The 27,875-nt window shown below is 37.2% G+C and overlaps 1 protein-coding gene across 1 annotated transcript in view; it reads left to right on the top strand.

Annotated features, from left to right (window-relative positions):
• Positions 1-23,142, top strand: part of LOC126162570 (protein singed) — a 351,638-nt gene extending 328,496 nt beyond the window's left edge. The window contains exons 5-8 of the mRNA XM_049919161.1: positions 11,142-11,298; positions 16,468-16,629; positions 20,086-20,222; positions 20,406-23,142. Coding sequence (XP_049775118.1) covers positions 11,142-11,298; positions 16,468-16,629; positions 20,086-20,222; positions 20,406-20,608 — 659 coding nt within the window. The 3' untranslated portion in view covers positions 20,609-23,142. The remainder of the gene's footprint in view (positions 1-11,141; positions 11,299-16,467; positions 16,630-20,085; positions 20,223-20,405) is intronic.
• Positions 23,143-27,875: the final 4,733 nt, after the last annotated feature.

Genomic DNA, 27,875 nt, shown 5'->3' on the forward strand with positions numbered 1-27,875 from the left:
AGCGGGCAGCTTTACTTATCTCATGGCCTAATTCACCAACATCAATTAAAATTAAGCACTTCTTAAAATATTGCTGTCTTTGTACATGTTGTTGTGTCTTACTGAACGGGAAAATTATAGTTTTAAGAAACTCTCAACGTTAGTTGAAGTTTTTGGATTCGATTATTAGTTGCGACATGCAAATTGTTACGTCTAAGAACCGCGGGCCGCATAAATACTCAATTCGAGCCGCAGTGTGACGCCGGCTATGGTGGCCGAGCGGTTCTAGGCGCTTCAGTCTGGAACCGCACGACCGCTACGGTCGCAGGTTCGAATCCTGCCTCTGGCATAGGTGTGTGTGATGTGCTTAGGTTAGTTAGGTTTAAGTAGTTCTAAGTTCTAGGGGCTGATGACCATAGATGTTAAGTCCCATAGTGCTCAGAGCCATTTGAACCATTGAGCCACTCATATTAGAATCGGAATGTCGGCTTTCGAAGTGGTCTCCTTTAGATACCTCGTCAGTTGTCTTCAGGAAGGTAAGTCGACCCCATTCCAGTTCTTCTTACAAGGAAAAACATCATTGCAGCACTGGGGATCGAATCTGCATCCTCCGTGTAGTAGCGAGACATGTTTGCTCCAACTATGGAGACGAAGCTTCACATTAGTTAAGATTCAGTCAGATTTTCTACGTTTATTACACACTGAATTTTTAATTAAATTTCTTCCTTGTTTTACCCGAGTGTTCACACATTGTTTTTAGACTGATTAAAAGTTGTAACATTCTTTACACGTTATTCTACTGTATGGATAAGCATCAGAATGTCCAGTTACAACAAAACTGAAATTATTATAAATTCTGATAACTGAATTCCTTAAAATATCGTATCTTAAACATTTTAGAAATTGGAACATTAAAATGAACTCTTTACTGTTCTGCACAAAGCCAACACATATGAACGAATAGCGTTAAATCTTACCCTATAAAACGTTTAATTGTACATTATCTTCTGTTCCACTACAAGCTTGTTGTTGCGACTAGTTCGTAGTTTCACCTGGATCGCTTGCACTCGCGCGAATCATAGATAACGTGGTTGTTCGAGCAGCGTTTGATACCGCGTCGAGCCCTGCAGCGTATGGAGAAATCTCGGGCCCTTTCTTCCGCGATTATCGTTTGCCCAGCTCTAATAAATTGTTTTTTTGGCGGAACTTTGGTGCGGGAAGGGGGCAGGGACTTTGGTGACAGGTGCTCAAAAGCACAATATCTTGTGAGAAACGCTCTCGCAAAAAAAATATATTTTGTATATGGCGCTTATATTACTTGATATAACGTATTTTATACTTTCTTTGGTAAAAGCGTCACACACACACACACACACACATACATACATACATACAGTAGTTGATGAGTAGGCCTATAACTGATGCTCCTTTGGGCCCAGATGGTGTGGTATAACCCAGTACCAAATCCGTAACTACCGAAAGAAATGATGGTTTTACAGAAGATTTTAGTTTTTTTCAGAGAGAGATTTTAACAAATCTAGAGAAAAGTCATGTATGACGTATTACAGGTAAAAAGCCTGTCCTAGCTACGGCACACTATTTTGTGTGTGTGTGTGTGGGGGGGGGGGGGGGGGGGCGTTTGCCTGCGAAGGCTGGAGGCCAGTTGCAGCGGGGCTATTTCCGGTGACATCACGACGTGTTTCCAGGTTGCACACAATGGCCTCTATGTGAGAAGGAACAATGGAGACTGCAGCCGCGACAGCATTTTCTAGCTGTGCCGTACGGCTCCAGCCCAATATGATCAATAGTTGCTCGTAGATAGCACGTAGCTCAAGATACTTGGTCATATGTGTACGTCTAAGAATAATTCTCGAAGGGAGAGAACGTATAAAAGACAAAACATCGCAACTGACTTTAATGTTTATTTAAAAAAAAATATCGTGTTGGCTCTTATGTCACAAAGAAAGTGAATTACGAATCAAATCATATATTGGAGGAACAAGTCTTCTGTGTCATTGTTGTCATGGAGCCACCATAGTAAGATAGGGGAAGCCACGGATTATTTAAACAAAGACGACCTGCAACTAAAGGACTCCCATTCTTTGAAATACCACTAGTTTAAATTTTCTACTTTTGTAAAATGTTGATACTGATCAGGAAGAAGAAGATATTCAAAGGACATCTTGCTGTCAGTTTGCACGAACACATTGCAACATGCCTGGCGTGAAAATTCCAATACCCAGGAACTGTAATGTTCTCTCGCTTTTCGTGATCCGGTATAGCATCTAAATTTAGCAATTTTTCAATCGTCGAAAATTGATGATGATTGGTTTGTGGGAGCTCTCAACTGCGCGGTTATCAGCGCCCGGACAAATTCCCAACCTTTGCTGAGTCCAGTCTTGCGACTTTCATAAATGATGATGAAAGCGTCGAAAATTAAATTCTCTGTTGCGTCACTGTGGCGGATGTGGCTGGTAACTTCAACGCATGGACAAGAGACGAACAGTTCTGAAGTTGAAGTTGCGTTAACAGTGCTGGATAGCATACGAAGATTCGGTGTGCATTAACATATACGAAGAGTGCATAGACGTAATGAAGAGCGTCTTCCATTGTCAAACAGTAGAAAAACTAAATTTTTGTTCAGAACATTAGTCTTGTCAAACGACTCTACAATTACCATTTTTTACTAAAACAGAGGTTTAGCGGAATCTGTGGAAATAAAGTCTAGAAGTATATCACAATTCTGTAATGAATTAAAACTCTGTACCGATAATCCACAAATGCTCTTCCCCTTCACTTATGTTACAACAGCAGATTTCGTCCTTTTATGGCATATCATAAATGTTCCATGATGATTAGGATATTTTTCCAAGACTGTTCTTTCACAAGAGGGACCAGATACCCGAAAAGGACGTTTTACAACAGGCCTCCGTGACCTTCTGGAGGACAGAAAGTTTTTCTTTATTTGGTAATGCTCTTAACTGTTTTTTAATAATTTTAGATACAAGATTTATACAAAAATGTGCACCGTTTCAAAACTAACTTTGTACACTTGGCTTCATTTGATGGACTAAATAACTAATTACGAAATATTCTCTATTGTACTAAATCGTAAAATGATAACTCAGTAATTACCATGTATTCAGTTATACACTGGAATACAGCGAACCAACTACGAGGGCTGGATGAAAAGCAATGTCTCCACCTTCGTTAATTGGGTTTGAATAGGAATATTTTAATAAAACAAATGCAGAAATAGTCCTTTGAATATTGGTAATTAAAGATCACATTCTCTTTTCCATATAATCACCAGGCAATTGGATACACTTCTGCCAACGATGAACAAGTTTTCTGAAGCTGTCACGGAATTGGTCGACGCTCTGTTTCTGCAACCACAGTCTCACAGCTCCATAGTAAAATTTGTGAAATCACAGCGAATACGATGGCTAGGACACTTGGAGAGAATGGCAGAGGATAGAATTCCAAAGAAAATGATGAAAGGTATGATCCATTCAGTTAGGCGAAAAGGGAGACCTAGAAGATGATGGATCGATGAGGTAATAATGGATATCAGCAATATGGGAGTCCGGGGGTGGAAAAGAGCAGCAAATAACCGAGAAGTGTGGAGGAAGATTGTTGAAGAAGCCAAGGCTCACCAAGGGCTGTAGAGCTACTGAAGAAGTCGTCTCACAGTTCTCTCAACTTCTTCATCAGAAGCTTAGTGATGTCCCCGCATACGGTCTTTGATTATCGGGAACAGATGGAAGTCAGACGGTGTTAAATCGGGACTGTATGGAGGATGCCGTACGGTGGTGAGATTCAGTCTCTGAAGTTCTGCTATGGTGGCACGTGAACTGTGTGGTTTGGCATTGTCATACTGCGGGAAAACATTTCCCTTTTCCTTTCGGACCTTTGTTAGCCGTCGTTTCAGAGTTCGTAGCGTTGTGATGTAACGCTCTGAATTTATTTTTGTCCCACGATCAAGGAAACCAACATGGATAACACCATCTGAGTCCCAGAACACTGTGGCCACGATTTTTCCAGCTGAGGGCTGCGTCTTATTTATTTTTCTGACGAGTCTCCGGTGTACATATGTTTCGTCTCCTGTCACAACTGAATGGAGAAGGCGTCACCTTCATTCTCGTAACGCGAGAGGAGTTCCTGGCATTGACTGACCGCCTGCGCGGGGTTCCGTATTTCACACTGTAACAACATAATAATTCAATGTAGCTGTAGAGAAGAGGCTACGGAAGAAGCCAGTACCTGCCGCATACCAATGCTGCCAACTGTTGAAGAGTTGCGAAGATGGAGGCATTACTTTTCAGTCAACCCTCGTGTGTATTTCAGGTGTCTTCATATATGTTGAAAATGTGAGGTGTTTTATCATATTTCCATGTTTATTTTGAATCTGTAAAATAAAACTGAATGACAATTTGTGTTCCATCTACTTTGATGATTAAACGTCTACCTTCTCTGAGTTTTTTTTAATCTCCAAGTGTTACTCATTTAGTACAGAAACCATATAAAACATTTTTACGAAAAGAAACTTAAATTAAATTTGAAACATGTATAAAAATCAGATGGGCTCTGTTCTCAGTGTATTCTGAGGGACACGAACTGCTGCGCACTGCTGCACTGACTTGCTATTTTCATTATGCCCAACAACTGGCATCAATTACGCGTGATGAAAAGGTTGAACATTCAAAAACGTGTACCTAAGGTTTCAATTGGGAAAATATAAGTCTGTTGCAGCTAAGACACAGTAAAAGTTAATGTTTACAGTTGTAACCAGAGGGTCTGAAATGGGTAAAGCAGAATGTCAGTTTATGAAGCAGTATTAATTAAATAATCCTTGTAACAATGAAATAGTAAGTTGTGTTGAAGGCACACTGTATAATTGTTTCTGTTGTACTCAGAAAAAAACCACAATGGATAAGGTAGAGAGAGACCGAAATTTGTTCGTTTGTATACATTTTTCCTAGCACATAAATATCGATATTTTAAAAAGTTAGGACAAAATTATTTGTATTTTTTTCATTTCGAAGCAGTTTATAGTGCAAAATTTGTCAAGAACATAAGTTATGAAGTTTCCTTTGACCGTAGATAAACTTGTTCATTGTTTTTCCGTCCGAGTTTTCGTGTCACGTATAGTACCTCATCATTCACTTTTACGCGTCGAGTACTGAGCTATTCGAAATGACGTTTCGTCTTGGGTGATCACACCACAATTTGACGATGACATCGCCTGCCGCTCTGCCCAGTGTGAATCGGCTTTGACAGTGTTAGCAATGGAAGATAATCCTACTAGAAATGAGCGAAGCCGTATAACTATTCCCCGTAGCGCGCGGCGCCAAGTTGAGACTACTCAGAAGTATCATCTGTAATAAGAAGGTCGTGCGTATTAACTACTGAAGCGCACGTGGATGAAATGCCGGAGCACAACTGGAGTCGGGAACCGGTCGGCGAGAGAAGCGGCTAACGGGCCCCCTGTGCTGGAGTACAGCACAGTGCTACCGAACTACCACTCGCCAAACAACAGCTCTCATGTTAATTATGTGCATATCCCAAGGATCTTGTTAGGGGACGTTCACTATTCTACCAGGGAAAGTATCAGTGCATTTACATACAAGTTAATTTTCTCTGAAAACATGGCTATGATCATTAACAGAATGGGATTTCTACTTTTATCTTAAACTATAGTAAAATTCAATGAAAGTAACCCAACCACATACACACTGTATATTATTCAGAAATTCATATACAGGTGTGGTGTAGAATGAGCACTCAGATTGTGTGTTAGGAGAGGTGTACCAAAGGAAAAACGAGATGCATTAAAAGCTCCACAGTCTGATATTGACTAGGGACAGAAAATTATAGAAAAGGCTCTAGTGAAGCCTTCTCAGACCTCTTGAAACAGTTACAGACAATAACAGAATAAAAAAATGGAGAACCAGTCAAGTACCAAGATATAGGCCAATTTAAGTCATTCTAGACTTACCTAAAATTATTGAATATATTATGAAACATTAGTTTTTTAATTACTTTGAAGAAAATGATCTCTTCCATGATCCACAACAGAGTTTTCAAAAGGGAAAGTTGACAACTTATTAAAAAGTATTAAGATGCCATTTGGAGGGAGGAGGGGAGAGAGAGATGGTTTAATTTGTGAGGTGCTCAATTGCACGGAAGGGGAGGGGGGGGGGAGAGAGAGAGAGAGAGAGAGAGAGAGAGAGAGAGAGAGAGAGAGAGAGAGAGAGAGAGAGAATGTGGCACTCTTACTGTGCAGTTTGAGCAAAGTATTTGACTACATTCACAGTATAATCAAAAAAGTAAAATACTGTGGTGTGGGAGGTGCTATTCTTGCTAACCTTGAGTGCTACTTAGAAAACAGATGGCAAAGGAGCAGCATCATGGGAGTAGAAGTTAGAACACAGCGTACCACAAGATTTCGTCACAGCCTCCCCCTCATCCTCATTTTGCAAATGAGTTACCATGGTAACACTCTACAATCTGTTGATGATACTGTTATTTATCACGAATTGAAAAAACTAGTCCTAGGAGTCCTGGAATCAGAAGTGCTATTTTTTTAAAAAAAATCAAGGAAGGTTCACTTCAAATAAGACGAAAATAAATGCAGAGAGAACTCAGTGTATGGTATGCAGCCTCAGCAAAAATACATAACTGGAAAATGTAGAAACTGTGAAACTAATGGGTTTTTGTATGGACTTTGAAATCACATGCAATGCATACATTGAGCAGGTATGCAAAGACACTTGTCAAGTGTAGTTTACTTTCTAGGAGATTATAAAAATCTCGATTACGTTATTATATCATGTCCTGTTTGATAGCCATATTATATATGGATTACAGCTCTGGGGTCATTTATTAGTCTGCAAGGAGATACTATTACTGCAAAAGAAGGTAGCAGGAATTATTAGATTCAGTAGGGGACAGGAGCACTGCAGGTCATTATTTACAAACTTGGGAATAATGACTGTTTACAGCCATTATGTATTTTTGTGCTTGTTCCATGTTAGCTTTCTTTAGCAAGAGGTACGAGATACACAACCACAACACCCTCAACAAAGAGAACATAAATGTACCAACCCTTTAGACTGCCTAAAATCAGAAATAGCTTTCCAACAATGGCCCTGAGAATGTTCAGACCACTACCCATGGAAGTGCACGTCCTGCCACTGGAGAGGTTCAAGGAAAAAAATATTCAAGAGACTGCAAACTACATCCACTACGTAAGTCTGCAGGCTTTCGTGGCCGTTGTCACTGAAATTAAAATCTTCTGGATTATTAGGCTGCATCGTGTTTCTTCTAAAATGATCGACGTTTTGACCCCTCTGCTGTGATCTTCCTCAGGATGTTCTAGCAGTAGTGGACACCAGAAGATCCTGAGGGAGATCTCAGCAGAGGGGTCAAAACGTCGATCATTTTAGAAGAAACATGATACGGCCTAATAACCCAGAAGATTTTAACTACATCCACTACACTCGATCTAGGAATGTTTTTACTGGGAGGAAAGTGAATGGATTTACTGCACTTTCTGCAAAACTAGTTAATCTGTCAGAGAACTAAAATGTCAGTTCTAGATAAAATGTATCTGCAGTAAAATGCTTCAGTTTTTAAATTATTTTGTAATTTTTGATTCAGTCTATTCAACCACTGCGGGTCAACAACACAGAACTGGTAATAAGTGGTAATAAGTATCCATTCCGGTCAGTTTGAATTATACTTCATGGCACCCTCATAAAAAAAAAATCCCTCTCTAATATTGATACTCTCAGTGGTGGTTAAGTTTGTAGGTGTGTTTTCAGGATATGTATGCTCATTCAGCTAAAATGCAGGGTACTTCCAACTACCTTACAAAGTTTCAGATTGATTAATATGTAAATACTGAGTAACAAGTGACAAGTGAAAGGAACATTCTGAAAGAGAGAATTTTCTGCTTTTCACAATTTCAGCCGTAGTCGCAAAAATTTTGAAATGACAAGGGCCTAATGATTAAGGCACTCATGTTTGAAACATGCTATTTTTGCAAGAATTAATTAATAATTAAATTCGTGAAGTGTGGATAGGTACGGATGAATGGCTTTAGAAAATATCATGCAAACATTTTGCAACTGACAAGGCTATCACTAGATTTAAGAAAAGGAACATCTCAGTGTCATCAAGGCCATAACGCAGAAGCACCAGCTCAGTTACACAGCGATCAGAGGAAAAGAAGATCATGATTATTTAACAACTGTTATTTGCTTGAAGTGATTTAGAGAAACCATAGAAAACCCATATTAGAGTGGCCAGAAAGTGATCTGGAACCCATACCTCTAACATGACCACCACATTATCTTTACCACTACAACATGTTGCTTGGTAAAAACACTTGTAGCTTGAGTATTATGGCAGGTATTGTCTTATTTATTAACTATTTCTTACCTGACTATCCTATTATCGATCGCTTTAATGAAGCGGCGAACAGTATTAGGTGATAATTAATTAATGGTGAGATTCCTAAAACTGTAGTACAAGTTGAAGCCTTTTCCATTAATGCACTTTTTGAGCACAATTTGTCAGTGAGCATTCAAATCTAAATACATATTGGAGCTCACTGAACTCATTTTCTCTGGCTTTTTTGAGTAAAAAGCCTCTTAAGCCTGTTTTTGCAAGCATGTCTCTGGCCTTATGTGCAATTTCTTGACGTTTCAATACAATACAATACAGTACAATAGACTGAAGAAAAATGGAGAAGGGGTTATGAAAAAGATGGATTGAAGTAGTCAGGTATAGGTGATTTTAAGCAGGCTAAAAGTCTGTGATGTAGGCCAACCATGGTTGCAGGTGCCTCAGTTACACATGCAAGTATATTTGCTAAAGAAATGTGTGTGTTATTTTGTTTTTAGTTGGAAAAAGGAGGGGGGGGTGTCAATGGGTTACTCGTGTAGGTTTTGGTGGAAAATTTCATTAATGAACGCTTTGAACTAGCAACAATGCTTCATTGACTATAGCTATTGATTCATTAATATGTGTTATAAATTCTGTGTCCTTCAACACAGTGCAGACCTTTACTTCCACATAAAAAACCATCTCATTGATTATGTGTCATTACTTGATGGAATTGATTTGATTATGGCACATGCATCAGACTCCAGCCTAGTACTGCCGCTTTCTTTGATCGTGAGTAATACAAATGTTTCCCCAGTAGTATAGAAGTTCTCAGTTTTTGCTATTATAGATACATTTTATAGGAAGCTAGGAGGCCTTTGTCAGTGACAGTAGAATTTTCAAACAACTACGTTTCTCAGCCTTTGTTTCTAAAGCTTGGAAAAATAAAACAGATGTACTCACTTTGACAGAGTGAAATTTTCCAGGATCATCACTTGGTCCAGAAAGCTCGTAGCTTAATTTGAAAATTTCTTTTCACAAATGTTAATTGTCCATTTGTAGGATGGGGTGAATGCATATTTCAGATATTCATATGAAAATTATTGTCCTTTCGTTTCCTCGGCCGTTTTAAGAAAATGTGCTTTCAAAACGTCTCATTTCAAACACTGACGTGACTGAACAGATTTTCATATTGCTCCACCAAACACAGGTACTGCAATATACACACAGCTTAAGCAATTTGTATACTGGTGCTTCACTGCTGCTGAAGAAGTCGTCGTTACAGAGTCAGTTAAGAATTATACCAGAAGAACTTGAAAACAAGATAAAAAGGTATTTAAAAGCTGTTGAAATAATGACTTCCACAGGTCACAGTATTGTCAGAAAGTTTTCTATCTTGGATACAGTAAGTCTGCATGAAGTGGACAACCTCAGACTCAAGATGCAGGCAAAGATCCGACAAGGGAATTCCGTTAACCAACTGATAATAGAAATAACATGTTAGTCAGTAGTATTGGTTTTAGCTGTCATGCAGTATAGTACCAATATTTCAGAAACTAAATTCAGGTAATTTTCTGTGTTAGTAACTAAAAGAACAATAAAATAAAAGTGGGCACAGAACACTCACCATTGCTGCCTCCTTTATGTTACAACAACCCCTCTGCCCAGCTGCTGCATTCTCTCTTCAAGAAGTGTAACACCCCCCCCCCCCCCCCCCCCCCCAGGAGGCAACAATCTCACAATGAGAACCACTGATGCAACTTACATAACCAACAGACAAACCCACGTCAGCTTAATAGGTTGCACATATCGCTCAAGAAACAAAAAAAGGTTCGAGATGTATTATTGGTCTCTTAATTTGCTTTTGTGTGCAGTACATCAATACTGTTCTATCAACATTGTTCTGAAATGACAAATGTATGAGGGTTGGAACTTAAATAGTGGCAACTATTTATTCACAACCGATACAAAAGAGTTACAGTTTTGCACCTGTTACTGTCCTTCAAAGTAGTCACCAGCATTCTGTAGAACCCGTTGCCAGTGATGTGGAAGGTGTAGTATACTGTTAGCAGGTCCTGTTCTGTTGCTGGTGCGAATGGAGCGGTCTGCTGCCTCTCGAATCTCTGGAATAGTTCTGAAGTGAATGCCACGGCGTGGTTCCTTTATCTTTGGAATCAAATAAGTCACAAGGACTTAAGTCCGGGGAGTATGGTGGATGGTACAGTACTTCCCGGTCCCATGGACCGAACAGAGCAGCCACAGCTTGCGCTATATGCGCCCGCACATTGTCGTGCAAAATGATGGTTGGGTTGCACAGAAAGTGTTGCCGCTTCTTTCGCAAAGATGGTCACAGGTGATGCTCCAAAAACAAACAGTAATACTGTGCATTGACGGTCTGCCATGGAGGAACGTAATGCATTAGGATAACACCATCACAGTCGTACACAAGAATCACCATAATTTTAGACCACTCCATTCGCTCCATCAACAGAACAGGCTCTGCTAATGGTATACTACACCTTCCATTGTTGGCGGCAGGTTCTACACAATACTGGTGACTACTTTGAAGGACAGTAACAGATGAAAACATGTAACTCTTTTGTATCGCATGTGAATGAATAGTTGCCACTATTTAAGTTCCAACCCTTTGTAGTTAACTTCCTACACCGTTATTTAAAATTGGATGTCACTTCAGATACCTTTGTAACATTTCAATACAATTATATAAGAAAAAGTTATTCATTTACATTTTTCTTTTCTTATACCCACAGGTGTAGATGTAACAGCCAACCAAGATGAAATCTCAGACCATGAGACTTTCCAGCTGGAATATGATGCTGCCACCAAACGCTGGTACATTCGCACCATGCAAGATCGTTACTGGACTTTGGAGACTGGTGGCGGTATTCAGGCAAGCAGTGACAAAAAGTAAGTACATAAATGTATTCTGATGTTATTAACATTTTCTATTTCCTGTATAGCTTTATCAAAAATTACATCAACCTGTGGAAGAACATACGTAGAAGACATGTATAGTTACACCACCTTAGTCACACTTACATTCACAGTGCTATTGATGGGAACCAGCAGACATGGACCTAGCCTTGCTGTGCTGGTACTCCAAACTGCTGAAAACAAGGGGAAACTACAGCCATAATTTTTCCAAAGGGAATGCATCTTTACTGTATGGATAAATGATGATGGTGTCCTCTTGGGTAAAATATTCCAGAGGTAAAATAGTCCTCCATTCAGATCTCCGGGTTGGGACTGCTCAGGAGGATGTCATTATTAGGAGAAAGAAAACTGGGATTCTACAAATTGGAGCATGGAATGTCAGCTCCCTTGATTGGGCAGATAGGTTGGAAAATTTAAAAAGGGAAATGGATAGGTTAAAGGTAGATATAGTGGGAATTAGTGAAGTTCAGTGGTAGGGGAACAAGACTTCTGGTCAGGTGTATACAGGGTTACAAGTAAAAAGTCAAATAGGGGTAATGTAGGAGTAGGTTTAATAATGAATAAAAAAATAGGAGTTTGGATAAGTTACTATGAACAACATAGTGTATGCACTATTGTAGCCAAGATAGACATGAAGCCCACGCCTACCACAGTAGTATAAGTCTATATGTCATCTAGTCCACAGATGATGAAGAGATTGAACATATGTATGGTGTGATAAAAGAAACTATTCAGATAGTTAAAGGGAGACGAAAATTTAATAGACATGGGGGACTGGAATTCGATATTAAGGAATGAAAGAGTAGAATTTTGTGCAGAGCATAAATTAATCATAGCTAACACTTGGTTCAAGAATCATAAAAGAAGGTTGTGTATGTGGAAGAGGGGTGGAACACTGGAAGATTTCAGATAGATTATATAACAGTAAGACGGAGATTTAGGAACCAGGTTTTAAATTGAAAGACATTTCCAGGGGCAGATGTAGACTCCGAGTACAATTTATTGGTATGAACTGTAGACTAAAACTGAAGAAACTACATAAAGGTAGGAATTTAAGGAGATGGGACCTTGATAAACTGAAAGGACCAGAGGTTGTAGCGAGTTTCAGAGAGAGCATTAGACAACGGTTGACAAGAACAGGGGAAAGAAATACAGTAGAAGAAGAATGGGTTGCTCTGAGAGATGAAATAGTGAAGGCAGCAGAGGATCAAGTAGGTAAAAAGATGAGAGCTAGTAGAAATCCTTGGGTAACAGAAGAGATATTGAATTTAATTGATGAAAGAACAACATATAAAAATCCCATAAATGAAGACGGCGAAAAGGAATACAAATGTTTCAAAATTGAGATTGACAGGAAGTGCAAAATAGCTAAGCAGAGATGGCTAGAGGACAAATGTGAGGATGTAGAAGCATTTATCACTAGGAGGTAAGATAGATACTGCCTACAGGAAAATTAGAGAGATCTTTGGAGGAAAGAGAACCACCTGTATGAATATCAAGAGTTCCGGTGGAAAACCAGTCTTATGCAAAGAACGGAAAGCAGAAAGGTGGAAGGAGTATATAGAGGCTCTATACAAGGGTGATATACTTAAGGGCAATATTACGGAAATTGAAGAGGACATCAATGAAGATGAAATGGGAGATATGATACTGCATGAAGAATTTGACATGAAAGACCTAAGTCAAAAAAAGCCCCTGGGAATAAACAACATTCCATTAGAACTAGATAGCCTTGGGAGAGCCAGCCATGACAAAACTCTACCATCTGGTGGGCAAGATGTAAGAGACAGGTGAAATACCCTCAGACTTCTAGAAGAATATAATAATTCCAGTCAAAAAGGAAGCAGGTGTCGATAGGTGTGAAAATTACTGAACTCTCAGTTTAATAAGTGCTGGATAGAAATTTCTAACACTAATTCTTTATAGACAAATGGAAAAACTGGTAGAAGCCAATCTCAGGGAAGATCAGTTTGGATTCCGTAGAAGTGCTGGAACATAAGAGGCAATACTAACCCTTATTTTAGAATATAAACCCTTATCTTAGAAGATAGATTAAAGAAAGGCAAATGTGCATCTCTAGCCTTAGAGAAAGCTTTTGACAATGTCGACTGGAATACTCTCTTTCAAATCCTGAAGGTGGCAGGGGTAAAATACAGGGAGCAAAAGGCTATTTACAACTTGTACAGAAACCAGATGCCAGTCGAGGGGCATGAAAGGAAAGCAGTGGTTGAGAAGGGAGTGAGATAGTATGTACATTGACCAAGCAGTAAAGAAAACAAAAGAAAAATTTGGAGTAGGAATTAAAATCCATGGAGAAGAAATAAAAACTTTGAGGTCTGCCGATGATATTGTAATTCTATCTGAAACAGCAAAGGACCTGGACGAAATGGGCAGTGTCTTGAAAGGAGGATATAAGATGAACATCAACAAAAGCAAGACAAGGAGAATGGAATGTAGTTGAATTAAATCAGGTAATGCTGAGAGAATTAGGTTAGGAAATGACTCTTGAGTAGTAGATGAGTTTTGCTATCTGAGCAGCAAAATAACTGACTGATGGTTGAAGTAGAGAGGATATAAAATGTAGACTGGCTATGGCAAGGAAAGTGTTTCTGAACAAGAGGAATTTGTTATCGTCAAGTATAGTGTCAGGAAGTTGTTTCTGTAAGTATTTGTATGAAGTTTAGCCATGTATGGAAGCAAAGCATGGATGATAAATACCATAGTTTAGACAATAAGAGAAGAGAAGCTTTCGAAATGTGGTGCTACAAAAAAAAAAAAAAAATGCTGAAGATTAGATGGGTAGATCATGTAACTAATGCGGAAGTACTGAATAGAATTGGGGAGAAGAGGAAATTGTGGCACAACCTGACTAAAAGAAGGGATGAGTTGGTAGGACACGTTCTGAGGCATCAAGGGATCACCAAGTTAGTATTGGAGGGAAGCATGGATGGTAAAAATTGTAGAGGAAGACCAAGAGATGAATACACTAAGCAGATTCAGAAGAATGTAGGTTGCCGTAGTTACTCACAGATGAAGAAGCTTGCACAGGATAGAGTAGCATGGAGAGCTGCATCAAACCAGTCTCTGGACTGAAGACCATAACGACAACATACACGGGAGCAAGTGAAGTGAAGTGAAGTTAAATGCTTCATTCATAAGTGAAAAAATTTTAAGAGATTATTCATTCTTTACCTAATGGTGGAAAGTTAAATTTCTGAAATAAATCATTGTTCTGTCATATATTCCTTTACACAAACAACTGTAACTTCCTCACTTCTTCTACCTTATGCTTTTTTGTGAACCAGTTCCCATGTAGTCGGGTGGGCTCTGATAATTTGGGCAAAGGGGCATTTGAACTGAAGCAGAGACAATTACCACTCTTTATAGAATGAATTTTCCACTCTGCTGAAGAATTTGTGTTGTTTTAACCTTTTCTAACAGATTAAAACTGCGTGTCATCACAATTCAGATCCAAAGTTTTGTCATTCAAAAGAAATAATCTACCAACTGAGCTATCTAGGCACAACTCATAACCTGCCATCAGTTCTGTTACTCTCTGTCTATTAAACAGAAACACTGCTGGAGGAATGGAGAAAAGACTCTGTCACAACATAGGGATGCATTTGAGGATGAATGTTCATATTTTCAAAGAAGCTATTAGAATTATCATCCACACTTTAGAAGACACCTGATATAGTTGTTTGAATGTCATATTGGCTTTCCTTATCTTTTAAATTCTTAAAAGATACCCTAATGCAATATTTAGGTTTTTTTGTTAAAAGAAATATTTCAAAGTAGTAAAATGCTGCACTTGAAGAAAGGCAGAGTGTAATTACACTTAACCTTTCTTATTTTGCACTACATAACTTTTGAAAGGTAATAAGTGTGTAATTATACATTAAACACAAAAATTTTAGAACCATAGTAGGAAAAAAAATTGTTTACTCAATATGCTTCCTAAGGAACCCACTTTCTGTAATAGAGGTACTGATGGAAATATAAAGATCTTAATCAAACTGGAAAGAATAAAATGAATGTTGGATGTTTAGAACATCTAGTGTGAACAGCAAATCACTAACAAGATTCAGTACAGTACTTCCAAGGATTCAGAGATACATTGAGAGAACTTGTAAAGAGATGAGATATGTTTGCTTTATCATGTCTTATGAGGACAAGTACATTTGGCTTTGAGAGTATGACAATTTTCTCATCACTGACCTTCTCATAGCTAAATTATTTTTTCAAAATGTTGAAGTACCTTCATACTAATTGCAATAATGAACTATCTATGAAACACTGAAATTCACATATAACACACAAAATTAGATGATATACAAGTGCAAGAGAAAAGAAAAGACATACTTGGGCATTTGACACTGAGTTACTGCTCTAGAGTTGTAAAATGACAAGCAAAGATTGAATTTTCATGTTTTTTTGATAATCTCATTTGTTGCTAGTTTTAAGATCATAGAACCTGTCATTGAAGTGGACTGTCTGAAGTAATTGGTAAACAGAAATGCTGGCCAGTATCACTTTCAGGAGGGGAAATATTTATTACTGGCAATAGATGTACACAACACCATCCTAACATTCAGAACTATTAGTTCTTCCTCAAGGAGAGAGAGGTATAAGTTGGGGAAGGTGAAATAGGAAAGCCAGGTCACTCAGAACTTACGATGAGACAAGTTCCAGCCACTTTGAGGATGAAGGAAAATGAGTTTTAAAAGCGAGGATAGTTATCTTTTGTGTGTGTGTGTGTGTGTCAATAATAACTATTTTGCTTGCTGAAGATAAGTATTGGCCAGCAATTCTGTCTCGTACTTTTTATAGTTTTCTTGAATGGATTTTCCTTTTGATACAAATCTCCCAAGTAATAATGATAATAGTAAAATGGCTTGTTTTCCATTATTGAGCAGCGTCAAACATGACAAACTGTTTCATAGTTGTAACTACTTTTAAAAATAAATATACATATGTGCTCTGATATTCAGATAATATATATGATCAAATGGGATACTCCAGAAGTTACATTAACAACAGCTTATATGATAAGTGAAAGGACTAAACGTGTTTAGCTCAATTTATATTATGATCTGTATGAGAAACAAGGTATAATATGTGCTTTGTCCTTCCTCATTTCAGGTCCTCTAATGCGCTTTTTGATTTAGTATGGCAAGGAGATGGATCAGTTGGCTTCAGAGCTAATAATGGTAAATTCATTACAACAAAGCGTTCAGGGCACCTCTATGCCAACAGTGATGCTGTTGATGACACTGCTAAATATTTCTTTTACCTTATAAACAGGTAAGCTCAAATTATCAGCTTAAATTACAGTTAACTGTGTTAATAGTGTAATTTAAATTATTACTTGTGTAAATAGATTAATTAGCATAATCATGACGTTTTTCTTTCTGCACAAATGCAGCATTGTATTAACGAAGGTGTGTGGCAGTACGTTTGTTATGATTATTATTCTATAGTGTGCACAGCCCAACAAGGTAAACTGAAGTGAATGTGATGTGATATTGGCACATTAGCAACTTAGTGTTGTTGGAGTGAACAACATGGTCAGTTGAGTCTAATACGCTCAATAAATAGAACTCCATGCACACAACAGAACAAGGCTTGAAGTAGCAAGAATGAAATAATACATTTAGAATTAATGTATGCACATGTACAAATTGTTTTAAATCGATAACTTATTTCTTCATTGTTTTCAGTCATCTAAAAATGCCTTTGTTGCTTACTCATATGTATACCATCTTCACAAAAAAGAATAATGCACAATTTTTCGTTCTGACTGAGTAGTTTCCTCTGTCTGTCACTGCAGTCAACATGACATAGTGTTGCCCTCATTGCCAGGTGCACTACTCAAAGTGAATAAATAAGTAGCCCCAGGCAGAATCCTCATTGAAACTGATATTGAATACAATTTGGAATTAGCCATTTTCCTAGCTAATATTTATCATAAATCCCTTGCACAGCAATTGGTCTCCCATATCATTAAGAGCACAGTTCAGTTTTCTGTGTAAGGAGGAGAAGAGAACTGATCACAGAATTACAGAGCAATTTGGAATTAGGTAGTGCATCAGGGAGAGGAAGGTGGCCCATTCCCATGGCAGTTGTTGCTGTAGCTATAGCTGATGGTGCAGTACATGCCTCAGATTCTGCAGCCAGCACTTGAACTGTGTCACAGGAATTCTCTCTCCCCTGGTCAACAGTTGTGCATTTTACACTGGTGTCCCTACAAGATTCAGAATGTGCATGAAATGAAGCCCCAAGATAGGCTGCAACAGCATGACTTTACCCTTCTTCTTTTTTTTTTTTTGGCACACATGGAAATGGCAGGAAACACAGGTTTGAAGTTTTAAAAAAGTCTTTGATAGATATACCCCTGCCCTCCTTCAGCCCTCTTCCATGCTGCAGTATCCATTCACTTGCACCAACGGAGGACATCAGCTGTGTCAAATACTCTTGAACATTTTCAAATGTGAGACGAGACTTATCGTGTATCTAAGTTTGTCTTCTCCTCTTGGTTACTTCCCCTGCGTCACCATTTCCATAATATTGTTGCCACTTGGGTTACCAACTTCAACATTTTCCATCTATTCTGTGTCGTCCTCGTCTTGTTCCTCAAAAATTTACTGGGCAGTGAGGATGTTGGTGCAGAGATCATCATTTCCGTTCCAATATTAAAATGTCCACTTCCATGAACTAAAAGAATTAAAGAAGACCCTATAAGTGGTTCAGAATCTATTCCCAAGCTTCGGCTAACCACATTATGACATATAGCAAGTCAATCCTCTTCAGAGTGGTTACACAGTCTTCATTATTGTCAATTGCTGATACCAGTGAACTGAAAAGATGGCACTAATACTACTACTTTAGCATTTCAAGGATGCCCTGGTCAATTGCTGACAAAGAGCAGTCACATTTGGTGGTAAAAATAATGCTTTGGTATCTCCCTCTTTGAGTTAGTCAATAGGAGGTTGTGGAGGTCTTTCTGATATTTATCTACAGCTGGTATGAATTCATTTTCGAGTCAGGTTTTAAAGATTTCTGAATTCATCTATGCTTTTGATGAATGTAAGTTTGTGGAATGATTCCTGATTTTTCAGGTTTTTGAAAGCTCTTGGTTTCTGTGATTTCCCTAATAATGTAAGCATAAGCTTGTGGTTGCCAGTTGCATTATTGGAAGCCAATATGGTAACTTGTACCTACTTTTCTTGTATCTGGGTGCTGCAGCTTCCTTTTTTGAAGCGAGCGTTCTTTGTAGGAAGCACCTTCCAATTTAAGCCACTCTCATCGCAATTGTAGAACTGTTCACCAGAAATTCCTTTGTCATCAATTAACTTCAAAAGAGTGTCTTTAAACAATGCCACATTGTGTCAGCAGATAAAACCTCTCCACTAATGGTAATTTGGTGAAAACTAAATAATTTCTCCACCAATCCAACCATCCATCACTGGCAGTAAATTCTGAATCTTCTTCTATTTCCCATTGAAACTGCAATGCATTTTGCTTCAATATTGGCACAGTTATAGGCAAGCCTTTTCCTCTTAAATGTTCATGCCAGAAAAATAAAAGTTCCTCAACTTCTTTATGCTTACCTTTCAACATTGCCTTTCTTTAATTCTACTTTCACTAGCTTGGGAAGCATAGCAGCTTTCAGTTTCCATCTGATTTTTCTTCCAGTCTCCAGCAGTACTTTTCCCTATTCCTAACTCCAAAGCAACAGTTTTTGCTGCTACCCCAGAATCCAGTCACATTACAGCACAGTTTCTGATACATAGTCACTACAAGCTTTTCTTTGTTCGTAAGTCATTTTGGATTCTTTAATTAAAACTCAAGGACTGTACAAAACAACAATTTAAAAATGGACACACTTTGTATGTCTAATGCGCAACTGAAGAAATAAAGAATGTAAGACTGTCAACAGAGCTACTCTGTGTGTGTTCATGAGTGCTGGAAGAGAGCTTCTAAGTATCATGTATTGAAGAGTCGTTGCCATAACAATACAGTATGTATTCCATAATTGTGCTCCAGATGTGTTAGAAGTACAAAATGTTCTGAAAGGCCACACAGAATTTTAGCCAGTGCCTGCTTGGTAAAGCTTTGGAGAAGTACTGTATTTAAAGTAAATTAATCCTCACTTTATCTAGTAGTAGTAGTAGTAGTAGTAAGTAGTAGTAGTAGTATGATATTAACTAAGGAGGTGGTATTCGAGAGCCTACTTTTCATGGTAATGTGGGTTTGGTTGATGTCCTATTGACAGAAAACTGTTGGACGCCCACTGCATTTTCTAGGAAAAGATTTAGGGTGCTCTGAAGATACTTTGTCTAATACTTCTGCACTTAGGGGCAGTGAAGTAAAAACTGTAGTATATCTGCATACCAGTGAAGCTGGGCTGAACATTAAATATCTTGACAATTACTGCAGTGTCATTACTCTTACTTGCAACTGTCCATTTCATATTTCTCCTCAGAACAGTAAAGTGAAAATCTGTTGCGTGATAATTCTGGTAGAACAGTTTTTCTAAATAAAGTATTTTTATGTCTTGGAAACTATAAATGGGAAATATTTGATGCTTTATGTGTGAATTAACCAAATATATATCCTCCTGACAACAGATACTAGTTGCTCTGGTTTCTGTGGTGGTACCATAGCTCATGAACTGCCACATAAGTTGGCAAACTCACCACAAAGAAAATCTGTGCCTTCTGTGATAAGAGTTAGAATTAATTTTGGTTTTTCTTACAGGCCAATACTTGTCTTGAAATGTGAGCAAGGTTTTGTTGGCTACAAGAGCAACTCATCTCCAAAACTAGAATGCAACAAAGCTTCATATGAGACTATACTGGTTGAACGAAGCGAAAAGGGTGTTGTTTTCTTTAAAGGTAATCATTCTCTATAATACAAAACATGCAATATGATTGTATTCATTGGATCATACCTTCACTGAGGAATATGATTGTGTAAATTATTTAGTATTGATTTTTTTCCAGTAGGAAGGCAATGACAAATATGCCATTCCAGACCCAATAAAACAATAAGTAACATTTGATGAACTTGTGTTTCAGGTCAGAATGGAAAATACTGGCATGTAGATGGTGAATCTGTAACTGCTGATTCAGATGCACCAGAAGGTTTCTTCATTGAACTCCGTGATCCAACACATGTTTGTATAAAAAGCACTAGTGGTGAATACCTTGTTGCTGGCAAAAATGGAGCATTTCGTCTTGGGGAATCAGACTATGAGAATGCAACCAAATGGGAATACTAGTCACCAACTATTTTAATCTGGTGTACTGGGGGATATAAATTTCCCTTATATTAACTTAATGATTCTTAAGCAAAGGTATTTATGTGTTTATGCAATATTGCTACTTGGCTGATTAGCATATTCAAATTATTTGTATTGTGAAGTATACACCAAATGTAAGAACTTTTATATCAGATAAATTGTATCTGTCACAATGATCTGAGGGATGCACATGACTTTCCTGGATAAAATGTCTGGGAATATGTAATTAGATTAACAAATACTACTACTACTATTGGCAGAAGATATTTTTTTCCTTCTCTAGCGTTTTGGAATGTAGGAATAAAATGCATAACCATCCAATGACACACTTCATGGTATCTGAGAAATTGTAGTAAATTAAACTACCTGGAAATTTTGGTTGAAAAAAAATTACCAGCACAAATAAAAAAATACAACATTGTCATTCACACACACATTTTTAAAATTTGAATAGGAATATATGTTTTATTTGTCAGTATTTGCAAGTGGTCAACCCAGGCTATAAAGTTGTATTTGGAAGAAATGCCCTTGCATAAAGTAGGGATATGTGTGTTTATAATTCTTGATGTAATGCATAGGGGTTGTAGACCATTCATTCATTCATTCATTCATTGGATACAGATCTTAATTCCATGTAGCACAAACCACTGACATTTACTGAAATTGTGAAGCATGTTTCACATATAACTATTCACTTAATGGAGCAGTAGAATCATGCAAAAATATATTTGTACACAAAGTAATGACAGAGTAAATTTTCACTATGGGTATCAAATGAACACTGCCATTACCATTTGTTCCATAAGAATGTGTGTAATGTGTGTTGACGCTATTAGACTAAACCAGATTTTCAATTCTCTGCAGATGCCACTAAATACTCCGTGTGTGCTGTGTGCTGGTCAGGTTGAAGTGTGCTAAATAGTATCCTTAAAATTTGACTATAGTTACAAACATACATTACAGGGTAAATGATCAGATTTACAATGTGCAGATGATGACCAAATTTCTACAGATCCACATATTGTGTGGCTTTTGTGGAAGAAAGCTGTTGAGTAACTAATGATTTATTTCAGGCATATAGTGAAATAGTTGGCAGTTTTTATATCATGTGCTCTAATTAAAAAGGGCATTTTTATACTTTGCACTGTCTTTTATATAAGTGTATTATGAGAGTAAATGTTAAATTGAAACTGTATATTAAAATGTAACAAAGCATCAATTTTTATGGTTTTCCAAAGCCTGTACATACCCAAAAAACAATAGTATGTGTGACTTGCTTATTATACTGTCAAGACTTGTGATTTGAGAAGCATTGAAGCACTAGCTGTATTTGAGGGAGATGATGGACTTCCTCTGAACTTATTGGGATATATTTTATACTTGTGAAATTTAGTTATGTCACTGTAGGATACAGAAATTTTTAATTTCTTCTAGTCTTTTAATTGCATATTCACACAGCAGTGTTACAGCTTGACGTGATGACAACATATTGTCTTTGAACATAATGTTACCACAATGACATGTGCTAACTTATTTGAAACTGTGTGGATATTCAAAATTTGTTTCATTATTTAAAAAGTTTGCAATTTTGAAAATGTTAGCAATTTTAAACTAATATTCATTTGTTTGAGCTATTTTTCAGTTTAGGGTGTAAATTATTTCACATATGAAGCACTCTCCCTTTTAAACAGCCTTGCTGTAAGACATTAAGTGCTAAGTCTTTACAGTAAAATGTAGAAAATATTACTAAAAATAAAATAAGGACTGTTAGTATGTAAGTGAGGCATCAGCATTATGTTAACAACTAAGTATTAAATGATAGTGATGTATATTTACAACAGAAGGGAGTGGAAAAATTACACATTACCAGAACATGCATTTAAATATCATAAAAGGGCTAAATATCACTCTCGGTGATAAAGCTCCCATTTCTGTAATCTTCTGAGATGTAAGAGTATGCTTGTACTACTGCATTCTGAAATAGCATTCCAGATTTGATACATTCTATGTTTTATTAGCTGTGTGCTAAATTTAATCTTTTGACATGTTCCAAAACAGTAATGTAAAATGTGCTTTATGTACAAGAAAAATTGACTGTTTATTTTTCATTCTTGAAAGACTGTCTTATTTGACTTGCATTGTCCCAGATTCATAGAATATAAAAAGAGACTCCATGAAATTACTATTTTGTTACTGTTGCCAGCAATAAATGGGTTTCACTATGAACTGTTAATGTCAAAGTTACACAACAAAAATTATCTTAATATTTCCATGAAATATATTTGTAATGTCTTGTCATATGGCTTTGATATTTAGACGGTGTAGCAGGTAACAACCTACACTGACAGTTTTCCATCTTATTTATTAATTTGTACTGAATACCTTTTATATCAGTATATTTGTCTAAGTAGATACTGTATGTTATTCCTGATGTAAAGAAATGACTTATTTATCACTGTAATATATTTGTAGCAAAAGAATACAAAATGAACGTATGTTCAAAATTAAGCTCATTGATTTTGTTTTATTTAAAATACCAACTTTATAATGTTAAAGTTACTAGGGCTCCATGTGACAATGTGTGTTCTACTAACTTCACGTGAACTAATTTCACGTGTACCTGTTCTTGATCAGTGTCTCTCCCTGTTTCTATTTTGAAGCATTATGCTATTGACGTACATATTTTACTGTTCACTGTAATCCATTCCCTTTATTGTAATCTTTCACTTAACTGTCCTCACTCTAAGAAGATTTAAAATTGAAGGTTAAGACATTTTAATCAGTACAGTGAATTAGTACCTATGCACATTTGCAGCTGCAGCACTTGTTTTGCATCATTTCTTAAGAGTAATAATAAAAAGCATAGGCAGCTGGACAGTGTTCTGTCTAATGAATCTCACTACAAGACATCAACCCTTTTCTCAGGATCTATCTCCCTGCAGAAAACGTCTTTGTCACCTCTTCACTAATGTATAACAGTACTGATACACACATACTCCTTCATGTGCAGTTTAGATGAGCACCCTAAACAACCCTCCTCTGTTGTGCTTTGCTTTCAGTTTTGAACCACATACTTACATCTTTGTTTGGCACACGGTAATGTCTCCCTACTGCACCACTATACAAACCAACTTTTTTTTTCTGGCTTCAGCCCCTCTCCTTACAGATATAATGCTAAAGCATGTTCTTAGATGATGCAATCTTACTACAACTAAAGAAAAGTATTACTTGATTCACTGTATCTTTACCATTACGGGTGATACAGAACACAGGCCCTCACTACCTTTTGTCCACACTATATGTATGTTGTGAGGTTTGGCACCTTTGTTGTGCCAAGACTACACTTGATTATTTTATTCTGTGCCTTAATTGATTGCCCTTATTGAATGTTGCAAAGGAAAGTATATTTCAGACAGAAAATGTAGTACAGGGCAAGCAAAGCAACTGTCCTAGAATAACTGTCATTGTAACAGTGCTTCCTTTAGCAAGGATCTAAATTCCAGTTCCAGCTGTTAATTCAATTGCAGCTCATGTTACTAAACACACGGAAAACTACAAACAAAGGAAGAACTAAGCATTAATGTTACTGCAATAAGTACAAAAGGTAAGGCAGGCAGGATTGAAAAACAAAAATTGGAAAGATTTTAAATATTGTAAGGGTATTAGTCTGTGTTGCTGCCCCGGATGATGATTACACAAATATTTTGTCAGGATTTGTAAGCGGTGGGTCCTTGAGGTACAGCAATACGCAAACACAAGAAGTAAGTTTAAACAGTTTTATTAACAACGGCAGATTATAAAACACACACGCTATGCACACTATAACGTTATGTTTACATAATGTGTATACATAAACATACAGTTATAAATGTCCCCGTTCGTCGTCTGATCAGTCGGAAGTTGCATTGCATAGGAGAGTAAATGCCTATTCAAAATATAATTATTTTGGATAGCTCAACATGAATTTCCTAAGGGACCGTAGTTTATCATGCATTTACCAGTAGAATATGGCGCGGAGAAAGTATTTCGCCGCATGCAACTTCCGTCCGAACTAGACGAAAGAATTCGTGACTGTGAACTCTCTATTTGGCAGAAACATAAAGAAAATTAAATAACTTCATGAAGGAGTGAGACATAGATTCTATATTAAATAAATAGTCCATACACCAGTTCCATTTAAGTCTGAATTTATGGCAATTAATAGACGAACTTACACTGCAATGAAGGATTTAACATGGATGCCATTTTGACTGGTACTTCTCTTAATGAAAACAATTCCTTCGACGTTTTCACATACACGTCGCACAATAAATCTACTGCTAGGCACTTTTAGTATTACACATTCACTTTTCACTAAAACAATATTATTTTTAACGATAATAATACGGCGGCAAGACATGCGCGTCAGACACAAGAGAAGAATGAGTAACTGTTCATCGAGAATATCTCGTACCTCAAAAAAAAAAAAAAAAGGAATAAAAGTGTTCTTCTTCTGTCCGTTTTTCGCACCGCGGTTTTCAAAGTCCATAACTCACTGCATCTCTGACGGCGCTTCGACAATAAACAAGTTACGTCACAGGTCGTTCACCTTTTACATTCTCGCAACATTATTTGCTAACTGTAGCTGTTGCCGAGCGACTGCTCGATTAGTGAATGATTTAAAATGATAAGACAATCACATAATGTTACAACACCCATCGTCACTGTGTCTGACATCCTAACACCAGCTAATTACAGTCGTATCAAAAGGCTCCATGGTGACCTACTAAAAAAGAGAGATATTCGTGCCCGAGGCCGTGCTAGTTAATGCTGCCCACTGCAGATGGCGGCCAGTGGCGTACTCCCAGTCGCAGTGCAGCCGGACGCGCGTCTACTGACCAAGCGAATCGTCAGCATTCCAGACAGGTAGGCTGGTGAGCGCGTGTTAATGTACTGCACAGCTGAGTGCAACTCGTAGACCCTTACATCACTCTCCCCAGAGGAAAAGAGCAACCATAGGTGGCTCAAAACGACCTCCTGGGCATTATGAATCTATTTCGCCATTTGTGGCATCAGAAGGCATTGCAACATGTATTTAATTTGCAGACACAGTAACGTTTGGTACAGAGAAGCGCACCTTCAAGATGACAGTTTCATACATGACAAATGCTGTTGACAAAAGACAAATTAATAAAAGCAATAAAAACAGAATACTGTCTGGATGAATCGAAGGACTTATTTCGATTTGCTGCTTCAGTGAAATTTAACTCATCAGTTGAAGAGATTACATTTTCATGGATGTCATTAATCAAATTATTGTCTTCAGAAAAACTTGATAAGGAATGCTTTCCATATGTTAGTATGTATGAATCATTGTAATAGACAGATAACATTCTAGTTAATGGCAAATGTCCAGTTGCATGACATGTAGTTGGCAACACACTAGGCATGTCAAATAGTTCACATGATAAATCACAATGTGTGGCCTTCAAGATTAATCCACTATTGTTCAATTTTGGTGTAAAGGGTAGCTCGGGTGTATCACAGTTTTTTCATGTAAATGTAACATCAAGGATGGAGTGAAATGAGAAAATTATACATTCAGAACATCATTTAAGAAATGGATGATAAAGATGCGTTAAAATTCTAGGGCAATCATCTCTTGGGCGATGATTCATAAACAATTCTTTCTCACAGCTGTACACTCTACAGTCTAAGAATACTGCCAATTCAGGGCAAATTAACTCATGGCTACATTACACATACACAAATCATTTTCATTTAGGGACACAAAATATCTTCGATCCTTGCTTATCAGCAGATAATCATTCCGTACGTACTTTACATGAATACCCGCCTGTCTCCATTTCACAGGGTATGTATAAATTTTATACATTTCAAAATTATATATAAATTTTATACATTTCAAAATTATACTTTGGTCTAGCAATGGGAATAGAAACAATAACAGTGAATTCATCTTCAGTCATTACGGAGTGTGTGATGGTTAACTTATTGTAAGCATATAAATTGTAAGAGTTAACAGGGTAAATCGTGGTATATGTTGCATCTAGCTTTCGTTGAATTGGTATTTCGCTTCGTCTCTTTTCTTATTTGTTCTGTTTTATTATTATTATTCACGTAACAACTAATGTATGAGATAAAATATGTTACTACGAAAAGAGACCCGAAATACCTTTTAGTGATGCTGTGCTATGCCTTTCTTTGGATCATTAATTTTCAACAAAACAAAATATATTATGTTCTTATTGTTCTGGATCTGGCTTTCTATTAAAGGAACATTTTTTCGTTACTGTAACTCGCCATAAAGTTCAACCTATCTTCCTTACTTTATAGTTATTGAAAAGGTTAACGAAAATTACTTCGTTATCAATACTGATGTTACAGTACGCAATGATTGTTCAACATCATAATTTTGCAGTGGATTTTTGTTAACAGTAAAACAACAATACGTACCACGACTAACACGAGAACATGAGACTATTATCGGAGAAAAAGATGTTTTTACTATAAGGTTGCCAGACCAGAACTACGCACAGAAAGTTTCTTTTATGTGATGACAGTAAATTATCTTTTTGCACTGTTAATAATATATTATCAGCAGCCCGCGTCAACCTGTAAAACACATCATAAAATCTGCTGCTCTGCTCTGCAACTTCGAAAGCTGAAAGAAATAATTTTTACTTCACTATTACCTGCCCGCTTCTTTGCGGTATGATAGGATTCATTTAATGAAATTTGAATGCGCCGCGGCAACGGCTCGTTCGTTCGTAGCGCAGCTCTGCACCACGAATAATATTTAACTAACTGAAAATGTCTTAAGGGGATGGGATAAAATACCAGGCAAGCTTATCATAAATCATAATGCAAGGTTTCATTAAGTAACTCTATTCAAAACATTTAAATATATTAATTATTACACACCTTTACAATGAGTACATAATGGCGTACATCTCTCGATCTTGACAAAAGAATGCTACCCTAGTGTACACTATCACGTCACAGGCTATCCTACTCCCGTAACTCCAAGAAGACGACAGAGAAATTAATGTTCGTTCTGTATTATTTATACTAGTCATATATTCTCATCTTTGTTTGATATTTAATAAGTATCGTCTGTGGCGGTTTCAGTACTCGCCGACACAGATATTATCTAAAATAAATAAAAAAAAAACAGTACATAATTTTATACAAGAACAAAACATGACACACAATGTTTTCTCTTTATTACATAATATGACTTTTG

This window comes from Schistocerca cancellata, chromosome 2, assembly GCF_023864275.1.
Source record: "Schistocerca cancellata isolate TAMUIC-IGC-003103 chromosome 2, iqSchCanc2.1, whole genome shotgun sequence".
Lineage (NCBI taxonomy): Eukaryota > Metazoa > Arthropoda > Insecta > Orthoptera > Acrididae > Schistocerca > Schistocerca cancellata.